General features: G+C 40.6%; 1 protein-coding gene across 2 annotated transcripts in view; it reads left to right on the forward strand.

Annotated features, from left to right (window-relative positions):
• The window catches only part of LLGL1 (LLGL scribble cell polarity complex component 1), a 380,830-nt gene that overhangs the window by 174,982 nt on the left and 179,084 nt on the right, over nucleotides 1-26,764 (forward strand). For both annotated transcript variants that reach the window (XM_085628972.1, XM_085628973.1), the window contains exons 8-10: nucleotides 9,379-9,433; nucleotides 11,796-11,950; nucleotides 12,087-12,304. In XM_085628972.1, the coding sequence (XP_085485098.1) occupies nucleotides 9,379-9,433; nucleotides 11,796-11,950; nucleotides 12,087-12,304 (428 nt within the window). The remainder of the gene's footprint in view (nucleotides 1-9,378; nucleotides 9,434-11,795; nucleotides 11,951-12,086; nucleotides 12,305-26,764) is intronic.

Below are 26,764 nucleotides of genomic sequence, written 5' to 3' on the forward strand. Positions count from 1 at the left end.
ATGGTCACAGCTTTCTTCTGACCGGCCCAACACAGTCATATCTGTGCTACTACTTCAGTGTATTTATGATTGGCTGTGCATTCTTACCAGTCTAAGAGAGCATTTCAGCATTTTGCTGGAATTGACTTTTCCCCTTGCGTCATGGGGTCCCCCGTGTTAAACTTAGACCCCTATAGAAGTATCTTCTTTCTTTAACCTACTGTGACACAAAGCCTCACAAAGTTTGTGTTTTTAATTGGAAGTAAAAAGTGGATAAACTCTTTGAAAAGTTAATTTTGAATTTAAAAAAAAAAAAACTTGCCTAGAGGTGAAGTTCTATGAGGTACATAGACTTTGCAGCATTACGAAGGATAAAACTTACGAGTTTTGCAGAACTTTGTCAGTGAACCTTTAATTTTACCTCCTACTAATCTTTCACTTAGAACATTCTGCCCTTGTTTGATCATTACAGTTTACGCAATACATTATAATATGGTATCTTTATTGCAGGCCTTTATTCCAGATTCTAGGCCATAGTTTGTATCACATTAAAATTCGTAAAAAGAAAAAAGTAAATAAACTAGCTACTAGTGGCTTCAGTGTTCTTTGTCTCTTTATGCCTTAATGTATAGTTTTGCTAGAGGAGGATTGTGGCATCACTGTGATTAATTAATTTTACAGGACTTTCCTATCACTCCAGTTCAAACATGTTTCAGTGAGTAATGCTATAGAACATGGGTACTCACAAACTTTCTCTCGGGGGCCAAATTTACAGTGTGGTTTGTGGCCGAGGGCCACACCGGTGGTAGCGGGGTCAGAGGTGGAGGGGCGGGGCTAAAGCAAAAAAAAATTGTGACAGTGAGGTTGAACACAGATCCCTGCAGCAGACGTCTTCGTCCACTGAGCCACCAGACCCGGCATACACACACATATCTCGGTCTCTGTCTCTCCCTCCCTCCATGTCTCCCTCCCTTCATGTCTGTCTCTCTCCCTCTGTCTCCCTTCCTCTGTCTCCCTCCCTCCCTCCCTCTCCCTCCCTGCCTCCCCCAGACTGCGCCTCTCTGTCTCCCTCTCTGTCACCTTCTGTCAACCTCTGTCTCCCTCCCTCTGTCTCCCTCTCCCTCCCTCTGTCTCCCTCTGTCTCCCTCTCCCTCCCTCTGTCTCCCTCTGTCTCCCTCTGTCTCCCTCCCTCTGTCTCCCTCCCTCTGTCACCCTCTGTCATCTAACCCCATGTGTATGTCAGCCCTCAGCGCCGGCTGAGACAGCTTCCCAGCGCGCGCACACAGCCGCACTGAGACAGCTTCCCAGCGGGCACACACAGCCGCACCCGAGTACTTCACAGGTCTTTAAAAGACCATTTACATGTTAATAAAGCTTTGCTGTATTTCACCTCTTAGGCCCCTGCATCTCCACTTTGAGAATAACTGGAATCCCCCGGCCCCCACAGAGCAGACTCTCAGAGTCTGGGCTGCTGCAACCGGCAGTGTTTGCTAACACTATTATTTTTTTTTTTTTAAAAGAAAGGTAGGATGTCTGCAAGGTCCGTGGGCCACCAAGGAAGGCTTGCCGGGCCGCTGGCGGCCCGCAGGCCGTACTATGAGTAACCGTGCTATAGAACAATGCAGGACATCCAGTAGTTCTCTGCTAAACATGCACACACCTTATAACCCATGCAGTTCCAAAGTCCTCAAGCTCTGCATCGTATAATCAATTCAACCATGTGCATCTTTCATTCCCAAAAATGTTCTATTGGCCAAGCAAATGGCAAAACGTCTGCAGTTTCGATTTTCATCATGGTACAGTTCTGTAATGCAGATAAAATGTGACTTCTAATACGACTTGTGTTAATTCAGAGCCTAAGATTTCACATAGGAGTGTGTTTTGGCTTTTCAAGCGACTGATCTTCCTTCTGTGACTCATAATGTTTACAACATCAGCTGTTTAATTACTTGCTTAATCAATGAAGAGGCTTTGATTAAGAGAAGCTACAGTTGTTTACCAAGATCGGCTACAAATTGTTGCTATAAATAAACATATTGTCATAAGTGTTCCTTATGACTGTGATGGAGCTCGGATTTCACCTATAAAATGTATACATTATTATATGACAAAAAGCTGCAGACATGATTTCTAAAATGGCACGCAGATTGTGGCACAAGCAAGATGAAAACATAAGGCCTGATCAGAATGCTTCAGTTTGGAGGTGCTTTCATGTGAAAACATGCTCAATTAGTTGAACAGCCACTTTTTTTTTCTCCATAATCACAAGACTAAAATTTGAACAGGAGCACTTCTGATTAATGACATATCCAGTCAGCCCATGGGGAGATGATGTGTTTTGAAGTTCTGATTGGACCAGCTATGAGGACCAAGCACGTGGACTTTTGCTTCAAATATAGCTTACAAGTGGGAAAGGTGGCTCTTTTTGCTCATTTTTCCTGAGGGCCAGGCCCAGCTTCTGTGCTGAACACAGAGACTGGGAGGAGAGAGAAGGAGAGGCTGCGTCTGTGGGGGCTATTTTGCAGCCTGAGACAGACCAGCACAGCGAGGGAGGGAGGGAGGGAGGGAGGGAGGGAGGGAGGGAAAAGGATCAGAACAGATTTAGATTTTAGGTGCTAAACTTTAAATGTCATGCTTTAACTAACTGCTTTTGAAAAGATGTATTTGTCCTATGCATTTATTTCTCGTTATGGGAGATTTTTGCCATTATTAATTATTGATTGACTCGCTCTTTTCTTAGAAACTCTTTAAGAGTTTTGACTGACAATTTGCGCCACATTTCCCTTCCTATATGTGATGCTTATATGCAGACTGTAATATGTTCTGTATTAAAGCTATTTTTCAATTTTGTAACCTGATTGATATTTGACTAATGAATAAAGAGTCAGAGAACCTTAACTTTTGACTTAAAAATAAAACCCTTTAAAATAACTCGCCACTCTCATTATTGCCTTAAATATTGTTTGCATTTAACTTTCATATTTATGTAAAGTCTCCTGTTTGGTGAAACACGGTCATCAAAAGGTCCATCATTTCACCCTTTACAGCAGTAAACAAGCTGTAATGAGGTTTTGAATAGGGAAATTACCAGGTAATTTCGGCTGGATCAACTGGCAATAACTACGGTACAAAATTTAAAACTATGAAAAACATTTATGAAGTGTTGCGCCTCTAATGTAGTGCTCATGGGCTTGCGCATGACATCACTGATGTCTTTACTGGTGAAGTATGACTTAACGTGTCAGTTTTCAGATGCTATGCATTGTAGCTTGGGTGTGCTATTTGAGGATCGTTTGGGTTGGTGCAATAGAACACAGTAATTGGAAGGAAGGTACCTCGATCGATCATAGATGTGCACCCTTTTTCTTGCACTGGGGTAAATCCAGATTTTAAACTGTAAATGGACACAAATAGATTTCTGGTCAACATGTATCTGAACAATTTCCAATACATGTTAAGACTTGGTAAGTGCTATTTCTATGTGATTCTAATATGTTTGACATTATTGATTTGCCAAGTCTTAACGTGTATTGCAAATGGCTGAGATACATGATGACAAGAAATGTATCTGTTTAAAATATGGAAAAATTAATTTCCTCTGATGTGTAAAATGAGGTTACACATCAGCTTATAAAATAAGATTAATCAATGGTTGATTGGGGTACCCTTCTTTGAGTTATTAGTCTTCAGCAAGGCTTGAAATATCCACTGAGAAATTATGTGGAAAACGCTGCTATCCTGCAAAACCGGCACCTGGTAACCAAAACGGCCCAGGGTCCAAAACCGGCTCCCACCCTGGCGGCCCACTGAGGAAACGCCCGCTATGGCCAGTCTGGCCCTTCCAATGGGACTTACTGATTTCATATTCCATTTGTAGGTTAAAACCGAGGGGAACAATTCAATTTGTGTCACAAACTTTAAGGTTGATATACCTACTGCCTCCCATTCTTAAATCTTGATAATTTAGTTGTTTACATTAGGTGTGCACCCTCCATTATATGTGTTTTAGGTGTTCACCTAATGCCCCATCCTGTTTCTTTAGTTAAGTTGTTCCAAAATTGGAATATAGGATTGGTCACTGGTGGGGCATCGTACGGAACTGGCCCTTAATCCGCCCCCATCCCTCCACCCCACCCCCTTAGCACCTGTGTGTAACCCCTGAGATCGAATATAAAACAATTAACCTTGAGTTCAGATTTATCTTGGTGGCAGTATGCCCAATCATTCACTATGCTGTACTGTGCTGCCTCGTTCTTCTGTATGTTCGGGATTGCTAATCTTTCTTCTCGTGTTTACCTTTGTAAACATAGCAGAGCGCCCCAGGCATGGTAGTGTTCTGGTAGTATTATCTATTTTCTGGAAAAACGATTTTAGGAATTTTGTGAGGTTCTGTTGTGTTGTGTCTAAAGAAACTTGGGTAAAGCAATCATTTTATACACTGCTTCACTTCGCAGCACTGTTAATAGGAGATTACTCCCAGTGAGACACATCAGCCTTTAGCCTACTTAATCATGGTTCAAGGTTGTCTTTGCATTGTGTCTTTTTATCTGATGCTATTCAGATTCCTATGTATTTAAAGTACAGGTGTTGTAATGTAAGGCATATTGGAAAAGTGTCTTGCAGGGTCCATCCTCCCAATGTGAATATCACTGACTTGTCCCAGTTGAGCTCATGCCTGGTGTAGTTCTGATATATCGCATATATTCTTGAGTCTTTCTAATGTGGGTACGATCGGTGATAGAAGAATGCTGCCTGCGTATAGGGATATCTGCTCCTCTCTAATCATCTTAGATGACAAACTCAGCATGCTAGCACAGGTAAACTCAGTCCGCTCCCCCTGCTTTCATATACTACGCATCCTCAGAAAAATCTGAAAACGGACACCCAGGAATACCAGGCGTACAGTCACTCACACCCTAGTCACAAGCAGACTAGACTACAGCAACGCTCTCTACACCAGAATCTCTAACCACCTCCTACACCAACTTCAGATCATGCAGAATGCTGCAACAAGACATTCATCCCAAAAGTCCCACGTCACACCCACATCACGCCACAACGCAGGGAACTTCATTGGCTTCTGACACACAAATGCTGTCAATTCAAACTATTCACACACACATACTGGTCACTGCACAACATAGGGTCAGCATACCTTAACAGCCACTTTCACTTCCACCAACCCACCAGACAACAGCACTCAGTCTCACTCTTTCACATACACCCCCTGATCCGCAAAAGCAGAACGGGAGGCCTAGCTTTCTCCCACATCACATACAAAACATGGAACTACCTTCGACTACACATCAGGGCCTCCTCCATGCTTCTTGAATTCCGCAAGAGGCTGAAGACTTGGCCCTTCAACTAACTACGTCTCACGCACCTATTCACCTGCCCCAGTGCCTGGATACCCTATCAAGTGATAAGCGATGCTTTACAAATACAGTTAACATAACATACCATTCCCCATACCCATCTCCTCATGGCTGGATCCGTGTGTATCCATTCAGCTAACCGGTCTACAGCCAATGTAAATAGCGTTGGCAAGAGAGGGCAACAATGCTGGGTTCCTCTGAAGTATCCTAATCTAAGGGGTGTTGGAAGAGTCTCTTGTGGTATCCATCCTCCCACTGGGAATATTGACGACTTGTCCCAGTTGATGTCTAACCTGGTGTATTCTGATGTACCTCAAATATTATTTTAAGGCTTGTGTGTGTATAGGGTCAGTGATATTTAGAAGGATGTCTGCATGTAGGAATATCCACTCATCCGTATTTACCCTCCCAATCATACTCTCGTGGCTGCATCCATTCAACTAAAAGTTCTACAGCCAATGTGAATAGCATCGATGAGAGAGGGCAAGCCTGCTCTGTTCCTCTGAATTATAAATTGCTTGGATTCAGTTTACCATTAATTTGGCAATTAGGTTTTTGAATGGTAGTTTAATCCACGCTATGAATTCAGGCCAAACTCCCCTTCACCTCAGTATGGTGAGTAAAAAGGGTCCTTTCTGTAGTGTCCTTTGCTTTGTTGGCACCCAGTGCAGCAACTGCAGTTGGTTCATTAACTGTACTTGCCGATGCAAGGCTATTCTGTAATCTAACTGTTTAATTTGGTGGATCTTTGTGACATAGAGCCAGTTTGGTACAGGTGTATCAATTCTGCGATCGCTGTTTAGGTTGAAGCCTACTAGACAGCACAGCTGTCTGGTTGTGGAAGACTTCTTGGGGAAATGTTGGAAGCTTCCTTGGGAATGCATTCAGCACATTGCTTACCATTGGCTTTGTCGTTTCTAACTCACATTTGCTTGCATTCTATTTTCTGACTTTGTTTTAGGCTTCCAAGCATATCTTTGTCCCTCTTATGGAGGATAGTCTCTTTACCACCTCTATGAAAGGCTTCATGTATTATTGCACAAGTGCTCACTTTCTGGGAACATTTTTTTTCTTTTTCATAAGGCAGTCCAGGAAAGTAGATGTATGTTTATCTCCTGTATGCTAATTCACAGCAATAAACTGCTGTATTCCTTTTAAAAGGTTTCATGCCGCCTATCAGTCTGCTTGACTGATGCTACTCATCTCTGCCACTCCAGTTCCTCAATCTTGCATGCATGTGAAGAACAATCCTCTGTCTTCCAGCTTGTTTATTTTGGTCTGTGATGTTTACTAAAAGCATAATTCGTGCAATCCTCTTCCACAATTTCACGCCCATGCCATAGCCACTGGAAGTAGGTGAGTGGGGGGGGGGGGGGCTGCTGAAATACCCCCAAAATAACCATGCTGGAGTTTAGAATTGTATCTAAACAGTTATTTATCTCATCAAACCCAGTAGGCCCCATTTTGTGTAGGCCTGTTTTCTCCACAAAACTGATAATCATAGTTTCTGTCAATCTTTCAAGTCGAGAGTGCCAAGAAGTCCAATCTTTGGCAATGACCAATATCCAAAAATCTTCTTTCTTAACTAGCATTGACAAGCTGAAACCTCTGTGGCTGAGTAGATCCATAGTTTCCACAGTATTTCTAAGTTCTATCACTCCTTGTTCCCTTTTGTGCTCGGTTGCTATCTATATTCTCTGGACCCGGTTACAGACCATTATATCGGAAGTTTTTAATGAGCAACTCTGAAAGTCCTAGCATGTGAAACTAGAGCATTGCTTTCAGTTATTCGCATTCCTCCTGCGGTTTTAGCAGTAGACCACCTCATTACAAAGAGACCATTGAGTGGTTGCGCAACCTACCAATTGATGCATTAAGAAAAATATTAAGTGGGTTTTTTTTTTAATTGTAGAGGTATTGCAAACTTCGGGGTCCATGTTCTAAACATGGAAATTGAAGGGTTTACCGCTTGGTAACATTCTGAGTGCAAAGGAATTTTGTGTCTTCCAGCAATCGAAAAAAGCCACTTACCTGGGGGCATTTTAATAACACATTAGTATTATGCCCCAATAGTTGTTAGTGGCAACACCACCAACAACTTGCAACCCTGGTCACCCATCAGCTGGTCATGCCACGGAAGTGTTTGTGGTGCAACTATCTATCTGTGGGATTGATTAAGGTATACCCCGGCCGTGCGTTTTTCTTTGGTTTAAGTGAGACCTCACCTGTGACCTGTTGTTCGATTGGCGTGGGTGCAGGTCATAGGGCCTGTATCGCCACTTATCTCTGGGTTGATGAGGAGGTCATCTTGGGTAAATCCAACAGCAATGGTGCAAGTTCACTGGAACTCCTAAAAATATGGCAGTCACTGGTGTCATTTTTATCAACGTTCTCAATAGCTTGTGAACAGTTGTCATTGCGTACATTGGTATTGTTTTTACCGAGATTGACATAGTTATGCTTTCCTAGATCATGACCTACATTGACATGGCTTTTGCTGGTAACGTTGTTTGTTCATGGATTGTGACATACATTGGCATTGCCGCTACCCGTATCATCGCTGTTGTGCAAGCATAGATTATGACATACATTGACTTTGTATTTATGAACATTTGCATTGTCATATGGGCACAGGTTATGGCATTTGTTGGCATTGCATTTATTGATCTTGCCATAGTCAGACCTGCACACATGGTACTCATTGACATCGTATTTACCCATTTCAACAGCCTAACAAGATCATGAAGGCTTTCTTTGCCCTTGGTAAGCTAAAGATCTCTGGTAATTGGGCAACGTGGACAGTGGCATCTTGTTTAAAGTGCCCTAGTGATAAGTGAGCATGCAGTAGATGCACAGCCCCAAGTGTGAATTGTCTTCTTTTTGGGAGCACCTGGTGAACTGCACAGTGATCACTCTTGTACCACTAGCCCATTGTATTCTGCATCTTCACCCTCAAAGTAAAAGGTATTTAGGGGCAAATGCATGAAAGTTACATGTTGCGATTACCAAATAGCGATTTTTAAGAATCGCAAACACAATTAGGGAATTGCTATTTGCTATTGCTGCTCCATTCTTTCCTATGGGCCTCAGGGTCCATAGGTGGGAATGTTTTTGCGTTGCTTAAAATGCGATTACTTAATTGGTAATGTCACATTAGGTAATGCAAGGGTGCCCGGGGGCCTAAAGACCCCTGAGGTGCACCTAACAAAAAAAAAAAAGGTGCATATGTGAGGCTCGCACTTGCCCTAAGGGCATGTGTGCACCACATGGCACTTTGAAAAATGCAGTTTTGTGCATTTTTCAAAGTATGCACATATTAGCATAAACTTCAACTTAGCATTTCCTAAATGCACAGTTCTCATTTAGGAAAAGCTTCTTGCATATGCATTAGGGAATTGCAAATTGCGATTCCCTATTTGCATTCTCAATTTAGGTAATTGCAAGAAATTGCGATTACCTAAATTGCAAATCTCAAAAACATTCATGCATTGCAAAAGGCCATTTTGCGATCGCAAACGGCCCATTTTTGCGAATCACATTTTGTGCAATCGCAAAATACCTTGATACATGTGACCTTAAGTGTACTTTGCATTGCAGGATCTTTAAAAAAAAAAAAAAGAAAAAAAAAAAGATTATTTTTAAACATACTGCAGAGGTAAGGCAGTCCAACGCTGGGGTTTGATTTTGAGGCTTAGTTCTGATTCTTCAGTCCAGCTGCCACCATATGTATTCTTTGGATAGTTCAGTCCCGTTTCTGCACTGTACAGAGCGCTTATAAGCTTATTTCACTGTATGCAGCTGAAATATACTTAATTAAAGTTGAAGCTTCCAAGGATGTTTTCGTGTGGCTGTGGGCGAGAGAATATGTGATCTGGTTATACTAAGTTGATATGGCTGCTGTATGCAACTGATTAATAAATGTGTACGATTTACCCTGTGGAGAGGACTGGACTTGTCTGCCTCCAGAGCTCCACGTATGTGCAACTTAAGCAAGGAGTGTTCCGAATCTTATCTTTTCTTTCAGGTCCGTTTCCCTGCAAAGCCATCAACAAAATCCAGTGGCGAACATGTTCCTCAGGGTAAGTTGGACTATGCACCCATTTTCTGGATTTCCTAGGTTCTGCCAAACAGATCTGCTCCCAGTTGGACAATAGTCAAGTGGTCCCCACTGTGATTGGAGTTGAGCTGTGGCGAGGTGACACCCTCTTGAGCAGGCACCACCTGAAATGATCGACTTGACTTTAAGATCCACTAACAAGAAGATGGAGAAATAGCGCACAATGTGTGTGGTATTGACTGTTTCATTTGCATAGAATTAACATTTGTGCTGGTTGTGTTCTAATAAACATATCCTGGCTGTCCCCAGGTTAGATTTCGAAGAGCTCAGCCCGTGTGACCCATTACTGTAATCGCAGAGCACCTAATAGCTAACTTTGTAAGATTTCTCTTAAGGGGTCACAGTATTTATTGTATGCTGTTGCGATTGAAGCCTCCTTCAGTTGCATGGGTGTGTGTGATTGAAGATTAGCACTTGTAAGATCTTGCAGCATATAGTGGGTTCGAAAAATGGAGTTGTGCACCTCCCCTTTAGAATGTTTAAGTATGTTTTTAGATGTTATGTAACTGGGTATTTGTATAGGGCAGGTCTCACCACTTACTTGTTGTTCTCCAACTTTGTGCAGACCTTGATCTGCAGTGGTGATTCATCCAAAGGAGGTTCTCCACTGGGGAATTCTGTTCCTGAACCACTGTGGTTGGGTAGTGTTTAGGGTGAGAGTGAGTCACATGGTGGTGTTTCGAAATCGGTGAATTTTGGCGAGTCTTTTAACCTTCCACCCTAACTGCTTGAATGTTCTATGTGTAGTGAGTTGTCTTTGATGGTTTGCAGTGAATGTTCTTGTTTTGAGGCCCTCCACTCAACTGTTTAGCTATGAGAGTGTTGTTGCAGAGGGGTAGTTGGTTTTGGGCCCGGCCAAACTATCTAGTTGCTGCATTTCAGTCCTTCTAGTGCAGTATTTATCAATTTTCTGTTTTTCATTAGGATCATTTTGTTGGTCTAGTTTCTAATGGGAACATGCCACCTTGTGCTCCTGTTTTCTGTCTAATCATAGTTTGAATAGGCCCGTCTCTGCATTTTTTTACTCTGTTTGTAATACCTGGTCAGAGAATTGCTTTTTAAAAGTTCTTTTAGAATTTAAACTGATATACAGTTGAGCAGTACTTTCTTTTCAAGCACAGTGCAAATAATTACAAAAATAATGCTGCTCTTTATTACAATAGTGGTTATGTTTTTATAGCATCCTTTAGTCAGTAGTAGTATTGTTTGAACACTTTAAAGTTTACATTTTTATTTTGGTTTGGATTGGGCTTCCTGGTTAGATCAGTGGCTAGTTACTGGGTTCTAAAATTTGTGGATAATTGATAGTTGCTTAAGAAACCTAATATAAAACCCTCCGGATGGGAGGAATGTTTGCAGTAAGTCTAACCACTGTCTGCTGTTCAGGGAAGCATTCCAAACCATCGTTCTTTTGTCCATCATACCACCTCCGAATAGATGCAGCTGTTCACAAACCAGTCTTGATCAGGCTCCGGGTCCTCTCTGAACCAGAACACAAGTAATCCAAGGCCAGTTTCCTTGTCAACGATGGGGTGGCCTGCTACCCCCAGTGATTGCCAGTGGTTAGACAATTTGCAAGCATTTCCTCTCATCAGCTTTTGTATGTTTTAAGCAACCTAATATGGCATTGAGGCATGTCTTTATTTGAGTACGTCATTAATTAGGAAGTTATTTACTGCATGATTGGAGCACCTGATTCAGAGCATATTTTGGAACTGTTGGGTGTGAAGATTTTCGAAGCAACATAATTCTGCGGGCATTGAGTGGTTGGGCAAGTAACTTGGTTAATTGACATTTATTTTAGCTTAATCGATTGAGGGCATTGATTAGCTTTGTAAGGTACATAGATTTGTGAGTAATGGTATCTAATTTTGTTGGGTGTCAGAGTTTGAGGTCTTATTATTTATTTTTATTTTTTGACCGGAGCATATAACTCCGAATTATGTGCTTGCAACTGGGTCCCTTGACATGTCTGAATGTGGACCGCATTCAGTGTTGGTTAATTGGTGGCTGGGTGGGGCTTTCCTTTCCATAGTGTTGTGTGAATGACTGATTGGTGCTTTATTTTTCATGATGGGCAATGGTTAGGTTAGATATTAATTGAGAGTGGTTAATTTGGGCTCTGATTAAAAAGTGAATAGCTGTTTGTGTGTTATTTTTCTTAAAGCTATGTAAATTGCTGCACTTAAGTCCTGACGCCCAGCCAAAGCTTTTCACCCCTTATTAGTTAAAAAGTATACATTCCTCTGCATGAATGTTTTGGATCCACACTCTTTGGCGTCTCTTCTATTCATTCTTTGTCACTTGTTTTCTTCCGGCTTTAGGAATAATTTCATCATATTCAGTGGTGGCATGCCTCGGGCCAGCTATGGCGACAGACACTGTGTGACAGTTCAGCAGGGGAAGTCATTGGTCACACTGGACTTCACTTCTCGCGTCATTGACTTCTTCACCGTGTACAACACAGAGGTAGAGGAGGGTATGCAGTCTGCTATTTGGAAGAACAAACCTTGTTCTAGCCTTCATTTCTGCCAGCTCTTATCTCTTACATTTGATTTGTCTCAGCTGGTTTCTCTGGACCTCCTGTTTATGCTTCCAGTTTTATTTTTCTACAGAGTTTGATGAGCCAAGGGCCCTTGTGGTTTTGGTGGAAGAGGAGTTGGTTGTGATAGATCTGCAAACTCCTGGCTGGCCCACAGTCCCTGCTCCGTACCTGGCTCCTCTGCATTCCTCTGCCATCACATGTGCGTATCACATCGCTAATGTCCCCCTTAAGTTGTGGGAGAGGATCATAACTGCTGGCGAGCTTCAAAACCCCCATCTCTCATCTGTGGTAAGAGCTGAATATAGGACTGTTTTTAGCTGAAAACCGTTAATGTTCCTCATGTTGGGGAGGAGTCGGATGATTGAGGGATGTACTGTACAGCACCCTGTTGGAAGCCTGTTCAGAGGGTCTTTCCTACCCTCTGCCATGTCTATGTGGTCAAATATCCAAATAGGCACTGCCCAAATGTGCTGTTTTGTCTTTGTTCTGTGAAATTTTTTGCAATGTTAAACCTTTTTGCATTCTCCACATACTTCTTGGAGAAGAACTCTGACTTCTGATTTCTCCTTTGATATAGAATATGTGAGGACTGGTTAGTAGTGCCTAAGGGTATCAAGAGTTTACTGGACTCCATTTATAGCAATTGAGATTTTTTACTATGGTGTCCAGGAGTCCCTGTAATATTATCACCCAAGATTGAAAACTAAGACCATTCTTCAGCACTAGACTCTCGAGGTAGTGACACCTTCTTCTGGGAGGTAATGTGGGTAGGAAATTCAGAACTCTGTAATAAATGTATTAACACTCATTAAATCCTTCTCCAGTCAGTGCTTTTACATTTTTAAAAAGTAAAGTACTTTATAGAACAAAAGGCTAAATACTCCACAGATATATGCAGATAACCAAAGTGTGAATCACATACTCTTAACATATTGCACAGTGAGGAACTAAATTGTAAATCCTGTATTTCTGTTATCAATGAGGTACAATATGACAATTTGCTTAACTGCATGGCCCAACAGTTATAACTAGCAATACAACTAACTAAGGCCTCCTGGAAATAACAAACTCTTCCTGATCAACACAGTGAGGCCCACAGACTCTGTCAAGATAGTCACAAATCATAAAGCAGGCCTACTAACCGCAGCCCAAGGCCTCTGCTCAAACAGTCCAAAACCAACCTTCACCTAAGTGTAATTCATTTAAACATTAAAGTCTGTCATCTGAGAGACCACTAAAACCATTCTGGTTCATATTTTTCTTGGCACTAATTTCTTAGCTTCTTCTGTGACCCACAAAAACATAGTCAAACGCTAGATTCCAGCCAATGTTTTGCAGCAGGTGCACTCCTGCTCCAGCATTCTGTTCCTGATGCCAAGCTCTTGCCACAAGTACCCGGAGCCTCTTGACCATCCTAAACTTGGTCAATCACTGTTCCTTCTCCTTCCTGAACAGCTGTGGTCTCCTTTTGTAGGCTGTATCCCCTTGCAGGGCTTACTTCCAGGACCTCTTTTCCACAGTGAATTGACCTCCTCTCAAGGTGAATGCAACTCTCCCAACAGAAGTTGGACCTAGTCCCTTGCACAGCTTCTTAGTCACCATGCCACTCAGCTGATGACTGAATGAGGCAGGTTCTTCTTCTTCTTTGGGACACCGACCAGCACACTCCTTTCTCACCATCATGCAGTTACCCCTTTAGATAGACACCTGCGTGGACAGCTGTATACTTGCGCAGCTTTTTCCCACTTCGTGAGAAAGCTAACAGTCCAAGATCCTGATTCTGGAGTTCAAATATTTCCAGCCCACCCTGCCGCTAGTCTATGAAAATCCTGGCTAACTGACCTTAGTTTGTACGCAGGATTTATCCCAGTTATATAGATGTGGATTCGAGAGATCCAACTCTGATGCTGGTTTCAGGCAGTTTGCTGACATTTTATTTATTTCCCCAGACTGGTTTATCTAAAATCGACCATTCATATTTGCCAGGAAAACTGTTTAGAGCTGATTGGTCCCTGACTGGGAAATCAGAGAATAAGGCACAAAAGAGATCTTCCCACTCAGCTACTCCACAACACTATCTGCAGTAACACGTTGGGGGAAAATTAAGCTGGAAGGGGTAGAAACTATTTCTACTTTTCAAGAGGGCCCTCCGTCTCTTTTCTTACTTTCACAAGAGCGTAGTCCACTTCAGAAGATTCTCAGAAATGTTCTTACAATCTGCATCCCTGTCTGGCATGGTCTCTCTATCGCCTGTATCACTCCTACACAAGCTAACCAAGATGGATTCCTATCCCCATACAGTAAAATGAAAGACTTATTCCACGCTAACATTCACCCACATTCAACATATATAGTGCACACACAGTGTATAAATATCCCCTGCAACCTACCCAGAAATCCTTACATATCTGTGCATGGACACTTGACTTTGCAGTAAAATAAGAGTAACTTCTATACAATTTTAACAGAGCTTGAAGTAGGTGAAACTTCATTGGGGAGCAACCCATCACAGTCGAGGCCAAAGTTCCTGTGTTCCAAAATTTTAAAAGTGGGACATTTCATCAGTTAGAACACTTTTTTCTAAACTCATGTCCTAAAAGTTCAGCAGCCTTCATTATCGAAGATAGAAACTGAGTTAAGTTCCTGTTTTGGATGAATATAGCCTACTTTGTGTTTGTGATTGGTCCAGAATATGATTTAAAATATTTTGTGAAACTGTACAGGAAAAAACAAGGGTATTACTTGAAATAAATTGCATCTTGGTCAATCTATAAAGATCTGTAAACTGTCTGTTCTTTTAAGTCCACGCAATGCACCACGGGAGCTTATTCATTCAAGAAAAGATTTTGTGTAATACTCTGTAAGTGGACAAACCTGAAGACACTCAATTTATGAAATTGTGGTCTAATTAATTGTAGGGATTTATAATTAATTCTACAGTGGATTTGGCTCTATGTAATTATCTGTTTCAGTGGAATTGGCTTAAAAGAAAAGTGGTCAAGCCCAGACTTAAATGATTTTTTTTAAAATACCCATTTATTTCTAAAGATTTGAGCATTTAACATAGCCCCTTTTGTTTATCAAAAACATATAAATGTAGACTTATGCACAGATTCCATTGTCCGACATTAGTGTGAATACCGGATTCAAAATCTGGTTATTCATTGGCTATTTAAACATCACAGCAGTGACTACCTGAAGTTTTTTTTTTTCCCGCTGCTGCAACATCACCAAGGGAAGCAGTAGCTTCCCCGGCCTTCCACCTTCTCAGCTCATTCATTGGAAACTGTGAAATGGACGATGATGGTCTGCCCTTTATCTCTGTTTTCAGCAGACCTGAGGAGGGCTGAGAAATCAAGGGTGACATTATTGGAATATGATACAGGATTCATCTAAAGGGATAGTCACTGGGGCACCCTCCACCCATGTATGTTACGCGAGGAAGCCCTAGTGTATCGCAGGCTTGTTTCTACAATAGTGTTAAGCCATCCAGAAATCCCAACTAGTTACTCAATGCTATCTGATTCATTGAATGCTTGTCTTGACCTTGTGATACTTTGGTGTATTCTTTCCTACTGTGCTGAAATTAGTGGTGCCAATTTTGGTGCCTCTAAAAAGTGGATATGCAGAGGTGGCCAATGTTGCTGATAACCATTGGTGTGTGTCATGAAAGTTTTAGAGGGACGGAAGCTCTTTAGTGTGTGTATCAATGCACTGTCATCACTGGCTGTGATGCAACTGGTGCTGTTAGGACCAACCCCGTTCCCTCCCCTATCTATTGTGTCCGAATGTAGTTAGCTCAGCTCATTTGCTGGTAGTACAGTTGTTGTCAGTTTCTACAGGACCAAAGGTCAAGAAGTTGAAAGGTTCCTCATAGAACTTCTTCGGTTTACCCGTACTCGCTTAAGATACTGCATCCCACATAAAATTTTAATTCTGCCTTTCTTATAAAGTGGTATAGTGAGATTGCCAACAAGGGATTTTGCTTGTGATCACTTAGTTCTATTTCTTTATAGTTGAATTTGGAAGTGTACTTTAGACCAATTATACACGTGACATAAATGTTGTCAAAAAACTTATTAAAGATAAAAGGTACACACACGGGATTTGTTTTTGTGAATAAAACACAAATCGTTTTATATATCAATCAAAATCAAAACAAGGGGGATACAAAAGGAACAATAGATTTTTTAGGCAATATAGCATGAAGGATGGGTTAACTCAAATCCACATTTCATCAAATAACATCTATTTCCGAGTGGTTTTAACAGAGATTAATTTCATGAATGAAAAGAAATCAACTGTAGTTATCAAATAATGTGGAATTAGATGATGGTGTCGACGTTTCGGTCTTGGTGGCAGAAGTCCGTTAGACCATCTTCAGGACAGTTAATAATTGCACAAAAACCCCTATGTGGACACAATACAAACAATTACATTGATGAACACATAACAATTAAAAAAAATTTCATTCTAGACAACCCGTATGTGGAGAGTGGTCTCTTTATACTGATTAATCAAACGACTGATTTAATACTGCATAGCAGTGAAATTAGATTAAACATGGTCATTTACCATATTCGAGAAAGATGGATGCCCTTTTAGAGATCAGAAAATCAAAAGTTCTACCATAGAGATGGTTATTGTCATGATTAACGAATCTTATAGAGCTCATCTTCGCTTTCATCTATTAAAGGTTATAAAATTTTTAAACAGCAATAAATCCAATCAAAGTAGAAATGATTGCTTACTTTGTGAATTCAGAAAAACACGCAGCTTGATTTTCGTGTTTGTATATTGTTGCCGAGGCGTAATAGATGAATCTATAGCCTAAATTAAAAAACACTATATTAGGTGCACATCCTACACAATTAATAAAGGACAGCAAAGGAACAAGGGTCGTTGAGGTGACTCCTACCTAATTGTTGGCAGAATAACTAATACAGGAAGGTTCAAACGGGAGAAATCCTCGTTGCTCTTGATATCCTTTTCAAAACTTTATACTGCAAACAAGAAGAGTAAACACCGTTTGGCTAGTGTGTTACTTCCATTTAACTTTAACCGACTAGACATCAAGTATTATTCTAGGATAACTCTCAGAGTATTATCTACTGCTCAGGTAATTCAGTTAGGTGGGTCAAGAACACGACTTCCTCGTTGTAAATTTACGCTCGTAATAGTCTGAGTCTCTTGGTAGGGACTTCTAAGACTCAAGTCTATGTTGTATAAGTGTCTAGTGATATGGTCATTCAAAAGACAGAAAATCATTAAAAGGTAGGCAATTCGATGAAGGCAGGTATGTGTCTTGCATTTTACTTCAATGCGAGGGAGCGAATGAGTTCAGAATAGTAAAGTAGATTTGGTATAGATCAACACTATTTGTGAAGCATCGCTTGTGTATTGTAGCCCACTTCAGATGACTATATGTTGCTAGACACAGCGACTGATTTTGGGTAAACAAGTTTAAACGGTGAGACAACGCCGACTCACGCCGAAAATTTGAGAGCACGCCCCTGCAGTCTGTCGTGAAGCATCGTGTCATGTCTAACGTCTAAGCTTAAAATAGTGAGGACACTGCTAGTCAAACAACAAACGTTATCCCGAAAACATTTCAGATTTGTGTTGCCTCTTGTAAACCCGCTTTATGTTAAAAAACAAAGACAATCTCTAGCTGTCATAACGGTCTACTTACATTTTAGATTGTCGATTAGGCTCGAAAAACTCCGCCACAGTCGGGAACGCCTAATCTGACCGGACTAGATCACCTGTTTTTAAAGCTTACTTATTAGGGGCGGACCTCCCCTTCCTAAGCGCCTTGAAACCCTATGGGTATGTAGTGCGCTATATAAGTTTTGTGACTTGACTTGACTTGACCTATTGTAAATTAGGGCCGGTGGTTGAGTGCACTAAGTAAACGCGGCGGCCATCTTTCAGATGTACGGACCTATATAAACACGGATAGATTACATTTTTACGGGCTTTTAACAATCACTTGCACAATGCTGGTTGTCAGGAAAAAATATCGTGCTTCGAACCTGAATGCACCTAAACTGTATAATTAATCATAATGTAGCTATATGGTTGAATATGTTTTAATCTACCGTAATCAGGAATGTGGTTCACCGTTGTACTTGACCTACGTAAAAATGGCGGCCATCTTGGACTGTGTAACAGTCATTGAATCATATATGAATTGAAATAAAGTTCTATGGATTCAAAGAAGGCTAAAGGAAACCTTTTGATCTCAATATGTTGTCACATTACCAGGGAAGTTAAACTAGGGCTATATATTTAGTCATAATATCGCCAAAGGGTCAAGGAAGCTATGGGTCCTTTTTAATGAGACAAATCCGTTACGAAAAATACTACCTGACCTTAGCAGATATATTTTATTTAAACCACTGAATATCGCTGTCAGAAAGAATCAACATAACATAGTTCTAAGACATCACAGTTCAACGGCTTTAACCAGTTAATGTATTATAATCTTCTCAGTGGGACACAGACTTGTTACTGAGCACGTGTAACATATGCTATACAAGACATAATATTCTCGCATTTGTAGATCTCGTGGTTATCCTAACAAAAGTGCATTATGTTATGCATTGTACTATCCTCGATGTAACATAGACTTGTTACTAATAGCATATAACGTGTTATACAAGACATAGGATTTTTACATTTTTACATCTCGTGGCAGTACCAACAAAAGTGATCAATTACATTGCTCAGGAAATCAAAACATGTATATTACAAATTATCTTATAGTAATCAACATGAACATAATTTAACATAAATTAAACACGATCTGGAAACTGTTGTCGTTGGTAATATTATAGATCTAAGGTGATGTTAAAAAAAGGGGGGTTTCATATTAATTCTACCATGAAGATAGTCAGATGTTATCTTAGTTAGTGTGGTTAATACATGATGTCATGGTAAGTGTGTTAAATACCTTAATATGGGTGAATAGACATAAAAGTACAGATCTTAGGAACAGAGTCATCATTATAGATCATATTAATTATTGTGACAACCATCATGAGAAATAAGGTGTCTGTTTTATACTAGGCAAGATAAAGTGTGCCATTCGGTAGCTGAATTCAGACCTTGTTTGATATTGTCCGTACGACAAATCCAACGATTCTCTCTCATTGTGAGTATATGGTCAACATTTGTTTGTCTAATTGTGGGTTTTACTACCTCTATGACCCACCAAAGCATGTCTTTTTCAGTGTGTTTCATTTTGGTGTAATGGTCTACTAGGGGTGCATTTTCAACCTTGCATCTGATTCTCGACTGATGTTGCAAGATTCGCTTTTTGACCATTTGCGTTGTTTTTCCTATGTATTTCAAGCCACACGGGTATTGAATACAATAGACCACATTGCTCGTGTTGCAATTGGAAAAACATCTCACTTTGAAGTTTCCACCATTCAGTTCAAATGATTTAAGATTAACTGTGCTTGCACAGGCTGCACAGTTACTGCATTTAAAGTGACCGATAATCGGTGATAGCTGTCGCATGTTATCCACTATATTTTGATCTTGAGTCTTGTAGGCATGGACTAACCGGTCCTTGAGATTGGGACCTCTTTTAAAAGAGAACAGCGGTTCCTTTGATAGTTCAGGAAGTGAAGCTAAAAGTGTCCAATGTTTTTTAACAATTTTTTTGATCTTATTTGTGGCTGTGCCGAAAGTGGTAACACAGACCAATTGGGGTTGGTCATTTTTTTCTTTTACTTCCAACAAAGCATTGCGATCATTGTACCAAGCTCTTTTCAGGGATTTCTTGAGTAGCTTGTTTGGATAGCCACGAGAGTGTAGCTTATCTTTCAGTTTTTTCGCTTCTAGAAAATAGTCAGCTCTTTTGGAACAGTTCCTCCGAAGACGGAGGAACTGTCCAAAGGGAAGTCCATCTTTCAAAGACTGCGGATGATGACTTTCGTACTTTAATAAGGTGTTCCGCGCAGTCGGTTTGGTAAAGAGTGGTATACAATTTCTTATCCGTATCTACTCTGATCGAAATGTCTAAGAAATTCATATATTGGTTGTTACATTCTAAAGTGAACTTCAAATTGGGATTCCTTGTGTATTGATTCCGTGACCGACCTCCCACCTACATCAGGGACACAACAGCAGTTATCAATGTTGTAGAAAACCATCCCTTTGATCCACTCTGTGAATTCCTAGTCTCAATGGACATAGAAAGTCTGTACACTAACATTCCACAGACAGATGTTCTTGAGATTATAGAAGATCTACTAAACAGACCAAGACCTCATGCAGTACCAACAGAGTTCATTTTGGAATGCATTAGGATTTCTCTTTGCGAAAATTTCTTTCTTTTTGAAAAGACGTTTTACCAACAACTAAAGGGTGTTGCGATGGGGGCAGTTTATGCCCCAGATATAGCAAACATCTATGTGTCCAATTTCGAAATGCAACACATCCACAATATATCTAATCCCTACACAGCTAACATCTCGTGTTGGCTTAGATATATTGACGATGTTTTCCTAATCTGGAAAGGATCCAAAGAATTACTGACCAATTTCCATGACTGGTTAAATTCAAGGAATCCCAATTTGAAGTTCACTTTAGAATGTAACAACCAATATATGAATTTCTTAGACATTTCGATCAGAGTAGATACGGATAAGAAATTGTATACCACTCTCTTTACCAAACCGACTGCGCGGAACACCTTATTAAAGTACGAAAGTCATCATCCGCAGTCTTTGAAAGATGGACTTCCCTTTGGACAGTTCCTCCGTCTTCGGAGGAACTGTTCCAAAAGAGCTGACTATTTTCTAGAAGCGAAAAAACTGAAAGATAAGCTACACTCTCGTGGCTATCCAAACAAGCTACTCAAGAAATCCCTGAAAAGAGCTTGGTACAATGATCGCAATGCTTTGTTGGAAGTAAAAGAAAAAAATGACCAACCCCAATTGGTCTGTGTTACCACTTTCGGCACAGCCACAAATAAGATCAAAAAAATTGTTAAAAAACATTGGACACTTTTAGCTTCACTTCCTGAACTATCAAAGGAACCGCTGTTCTCTTTTAAAAGAGGTCCCAATCTCAAGGACCGGTTAGTCCATGCCTACAAGACTCAAGATCAAAATATAGTGGATAACATGCGACAGCTATCACCGATTATCGGTCACTTTAAATGCAGTAACTGTGCAGCCTGTGCAAGCACAGTTAATCTTAAATCATTTGAACTGAATGGTGGAAACTTCAAAGTGAGATGTTTTTCCAATTGCAACACGAGCAATGTGGTCTATTGTATTCAATGCCCGTGTGGCTTGAAATACATAGGAAAAACAACGCAAATGGTCAAAAAGCGAATCTTGCAACATCAGTCGAGAATCAGATGCAAGGTTGAAAATGCACCCCTAGTAGACCATTACACCAAAATGAAACACACTGAAAAAGACATGCTTTGGTGGGTCATAGAGGTAGTAAAACCCACAATTAGACAAACAAATGTTGACCATATACTCACAATGAGAGAGAATCGTTGGATTTGTCGTACGGACAATATCAAACAAGGTCTGAATTCAGCTACCGAATGGCACACTTTATCTTGCCTAGTATAAAACAGACACCTTATTTCTCATGATGGTTGTCACAATAATTAATATGATCTATAATGATGACTCTGTTCCTAAGATCTGTACTTTTATGTCTATTCACCCATATTAAGGTATTTAACACACTTACCATGACATCATGTATTAACCACACTAACTAAGATAACATCTGACTATCTTCATGGTAGAATTAATATGAAACCCCCCTTTTTTTAACATCACCTTAGATCTATAATATTACCAACGACAACAGTTTCCAGATCGTGTTTAATTTATGTTAAATTATGTTCATGTTGATTACTATAAGATAATTTGTAATATACATGTTTTGATTTCCTGAGCAATGTAATTGATCACTTTTGTTGGTACTGCCACGAGATGTAAAAATGTAAAAATCCTATGTCTTGTATAACACGTTATATGCTATTAGTAACAAGTCTATGTTACATCGAGGATAGTACAATGCATAACATAATGCACTTTTGTTAGGATAACCACGAGATCTACAAATGCGAGAATATTATGTCTTGTATAGCATATGTTACACGTGCTCAGTAACAAGTCTGTGTCCCACTGAGAAGATTATAATACATTAACTGGTTAAAGCCGTTGAACTGTGATGTCTTAGAACTATGTTATGTTGATTCTTTCTGACAGCGATATTCAGTGGTTTAAATAAAATATATCTGCTAAGGTCAGGTAGTATTTTTCGTAACGGATTTGTCTCATTAAAAAGGACCCATAGCTTCCTTGACCCTTTGGCGATATTATGACTAAATATATAGCCCTAGTTTAACTTCCCTGGTAATGTGACAACATATTGAGATCAAAAGGTTTCCTTTAGCCTTCTTTGAATCCATAGAACTTTATTTCAATTCATATATGATTCAATGACTGTTACACAGTCCAAGATGGCCGCCATTTTTACGTAGGTCAAGTACAACGGTGAACCACATTCCTGATTACGGTAGATTAAAACATATTCAACCATATAGCTACATTATGATTAATTATACAGTTTAGGTGCATTCAGGTTCGAAGCACGATATTTTTTCCTGACAACCAGCATTGTGCAAGTGATTGTTAAAAGCCCGTAAAAATGTAATCTATCCGTGTTTATATAGGTCCGTACATCTGAAAGATGGCCGCCGCGTTTACTTAGTGCACTCAACCACCGGCCCTAATTTACAATAGGTCCGCCCCTAATAAGTAAGCTTTAAAAACAGGTGATCTAGTCCGGTCAGATTAGGCGTTCCCGACTGTGGCGGAGTTTTTCGAGCCTAATCGACAATCTAAAATGTAAGTAGACCGTTATGACAGCTAGAGATTGTCTTTGTTTTTTAACATAAAGCGGGTTTACAAGAGGCAACACAAATCTGAAATGTTTTCGGGATAACGTTTGTTGTTTGACTAGCAGTGTCCTCACTATTTTAAGCTTAGACGTTAGACATGACACGATGCTTCACGACAGACTGCAGGGGCGTGCTCTCAAATTTTCGGCGTGAGTCGGCGTTGTCTCACCGTTTAAACTTGTTTACCCAAAATCAGTCGCTGTGTCTAGCAACATATAGTCATCTGAAGTGGGCCACAATACACAAGCGATGCTTCACAAATAGTGTTGATCTATACCAAATCTACTTTACTATTCTGAACTCATTCGCTCCCTCGCATTGAAGTAAAATGCAAGACACATACCTGCCTTCATCGAATTGCCTACCTTTTAATGATTTTCTGTCTTTTGAATGACCATATCACTAGACACTTATACAACATAGACTTGAGTCTTAGAAGTCCCTACCAAGAGACTCAGACTATTACGAGCGTAAATTTACAACGAGGAAGTCGTGTTCTTGACCCACCTAACTGAATTACCTGAGCAGTAGATAATACTCTGAGAGTTATCCTAGAATAATACTTGATGTCTAGTCGGTTAAAGTTAAATGGAAGTAACACACTAGCCAAACGGTGTTTACTCTTCTTGTTTGCAGTATAAAGTTTTGAAAAGGATATCAAGAGCAACGAGGATTTCTCCCGTTTGAACCTTCCTGTATTAGTTATTCTGCCAACAATTAGGTAGGAGTCACCTCAACGACCCTTGTTCCTTTGCTGTCCTTTATTAATTGTGTAGGATGTGCACCTAATATAGTGTTTTTTAATTTAGGCTATAGATTCATCTATTACGCCTCGGCAACAATATACAAACACGAAAATCAAGCTGCGTGTTTTTCTGAATTCACAAAGTAAGCAATCATTTCTACTTTGATTGGATTTATTGCTGTTTAAAAATTTTATAACCTTTAATAGATGAAAGCGAAGATGAGCTCTATAAGATTCGTTAATCATGACAATAACCATCTCTATGGTAGAACTTTTGATTTTCTGATCTCTAAAAGGGCATCCATCTTTCTCGAATATGGTAAATGACCATGTTTAATCTAATTTCACTGCTATGCAGTATTAAATCAGTCGTTTGATTAATCAGTATAAAGAGACCACTCTCCACATACGGGTTGTCTAGAATGAAATTTTTTTTAATTGTTATGTGTTCATCAATGTAATTGTTTGTATTGTGTCCACATAGGGGTTTTTGTGCAATTATTAACTGTCCTGAAGATGGTCTAACGGACTTCTGCCACCAAGACCGAAACGTCGACACCATCATCTAATTCCACATTATTTGATAACTACAGTTGATTTCTTTTCATTCATGAAATTAATCTCTGTTAAAACCACTCGGAAATAGATGTTATTTGATGAAATGTGGATTTGAGTTAACCCATCCTTCATGCTATATTGCCTAAAAAATCTATTGTTCCTTTTGTATCCCCCTTGTTTTGATTTTGATTGATATATAAAAAGATTTGTGTTTTATTCACAAAAACAAATCCCGTGTGTGTACCTTTTATCTTTAATAAGTTTTTTGACAACATTTATGTCACGTGTATAATTGGTCTAAAGTACACTTCCAAATTCAACTATAAAGAAATAGAACTAAGTGATCACAAGCAAAATCCCTTGTTGGCAATCTCACTATACCAATTTATCTGCCTAAGCCCTCAAGGGTTTATTGGGCCTACCCTTTACGTATCATTTTTCTTATAAAGTGGTTAGGTTTATCAAGCACCTTGGCTTGTTGTGACATGACTGCCTGTCAATACAATTCTTCCTTTGTTGGGATATTATTGCTGAAAGGGAGCATAAAAATATTCACTAGATGGGGACGTGTTGGACTGCTAGTCTAGTGCCACAAATTGCAGGCGCTTAGATTTTGAAAGGGGCCAGCCCCCATGGTATGTGGTCTGCATTCCTTGTGGATGCACTCAAGGACTTCCAATAGCCCATTCTTCTGTCACTTGCAGGTCTGCATAGACCCAGTTGTTTATAAGTAACTATCTATACCAGGTTTAATTTTCACCAGTGATGATGGATGTGGAAACAAAATCAAGATTAACCAAGGATGCTGGCAGTGTGGCTACCTGCTGAACAAAATGGCCGCAGCCTAGGTGAGCTTTGTGGCCTGACCTAAATCAGCTCAGTGTTGATGACATTGTAGCCGAATGATGCAGGGCAACTGGGAAAGTAATCTCCTCCCTCACTCCATAACAAGAGGGAGGCGTGGTGAGTGAGGTTCCTGATCCGAGGGTTGCGACTGAGGTCAGGGAGAAGCCTCTCCCTTGCTTTTCATCTGCTGCCATTCACATGGCCTGAAATGAGAGGCAGTAAAACCACAAAGTAGCAGTTGAGGGCTTTCAGTTGGGTCGCCACACACCTATGGACCTGGTGTGAAGGGAGGGCTGGTGCGCCACCCAAGATTTTGTCCAGCGGGAGTAGCAGAAGAATCCTGCATCCCACATAGAATTGCTTGCGATCCAAGCAACACGCTGCCTCGAGGTAAGAGCAGGGTGGTGCACGCTGATGGAGCAGCGGAGGCAGTCTTCCCAGCATTGCCTGACTTGTCTCCGTGCGGAGGGCAGGTAGTGTCAGAGTTGCTGGCAGCATGCAAGCTAGAGTACAGAGAGGAGTGGTGCCCGGAAGAAACGGTTAGCGAAATTGAGGATGCTTGGAACAGAAGAAACTAAGCTAGGGGCAGACACCTCGGAGTCTGATGGCAGCATCGTGAGCAAGATGAAGTGCATACAAACTGGCAGGCATTGAATGACCATTATCCCCCACTGCAGTGTGGGGCCATGCTCCCCTGGGATTGCATATCAGAGTGGCAGATCTACCTGGTGGCAAAGAGGTGGTTTGGTCTTTCTGGACTTAACCTTGGCAGTACAGAAACAGATGTGGGGCTTTTATACTGCATAAAGATTTCATAGAGTGATGGAGTGGGCTCGAGGCAGATGAGGAATCCAGGTTATAGTTTTTGAGAGAGGTGTCAATAACAATGACATATACTGACTGGAATGGGCAGAGCGAGCATTGGGGCCGAATACTACTTCCTGACTTGACATGACATTCCATTTCATACATGTCAATTGTCAACATCTAGGCAACAAAATCAACAGAGGAATAGTACTCCAGATGTTATGCGACCCGATGGCTATTAGTCTGTCTGCAAGAAATCCGTCCGAAGGGCAACCAGTTCATTGAGCAAGGAAAATGCAAAGTACTTTGTAACTTGTGGTTAATGAAGTGACAATACTACTAAAAAAATAAATCGGACATTTTGCTTTTATAGAACTGTGACTGACAGCGTGCAGATATACGATTTAGGTGAGGGTGGGAGAACCGATGCTATTGGTTAACATATACACACCCTCAGGGATTCAGAGAGAGGCACTACAGAAGATGAACATGGTAGTGACTGAACTCCTGCAGACACTACTGGTCCTGGGTGGAGACTTTTTAAAACAGTAAGGGATAGTGAGTTGGATAACTCTATCGCCTAAAATACTATTTGCATCAGAGTCCCAGAACAATACATGGGTTTATAAAGGTCATGTGTGTCAGGCCTTTTGAGAGGGCTCAAAGACAAACTGGGTTTCTCCAGCTACTCTGGAGAGCATAACTCTGATTTCAGGATTTTCTTTTTTTTTTTTTGCGCAAATGTGTTGCAATACAGAGAGAAAGCAAGGGCTGTGCCAGGCAGCTTACTTCTCCTTACCCCCTTCCCCAGCACCACCAATGAAGCAGCAGTAGTTTGCGT

Source organism: Triturus cristatus, chromosome 10, assembly GCF_964204655.1.
Source record: "Triturus cristatus chromosome 10, aTriCri1.1, whole genome shotgun sequence".
Classification (NCBI taxonomy): Eukaryota; Metazoa; Chordata; class Amphibia; order Caudata; family Salamandridae; genus Triturus; species Triturus cristatus.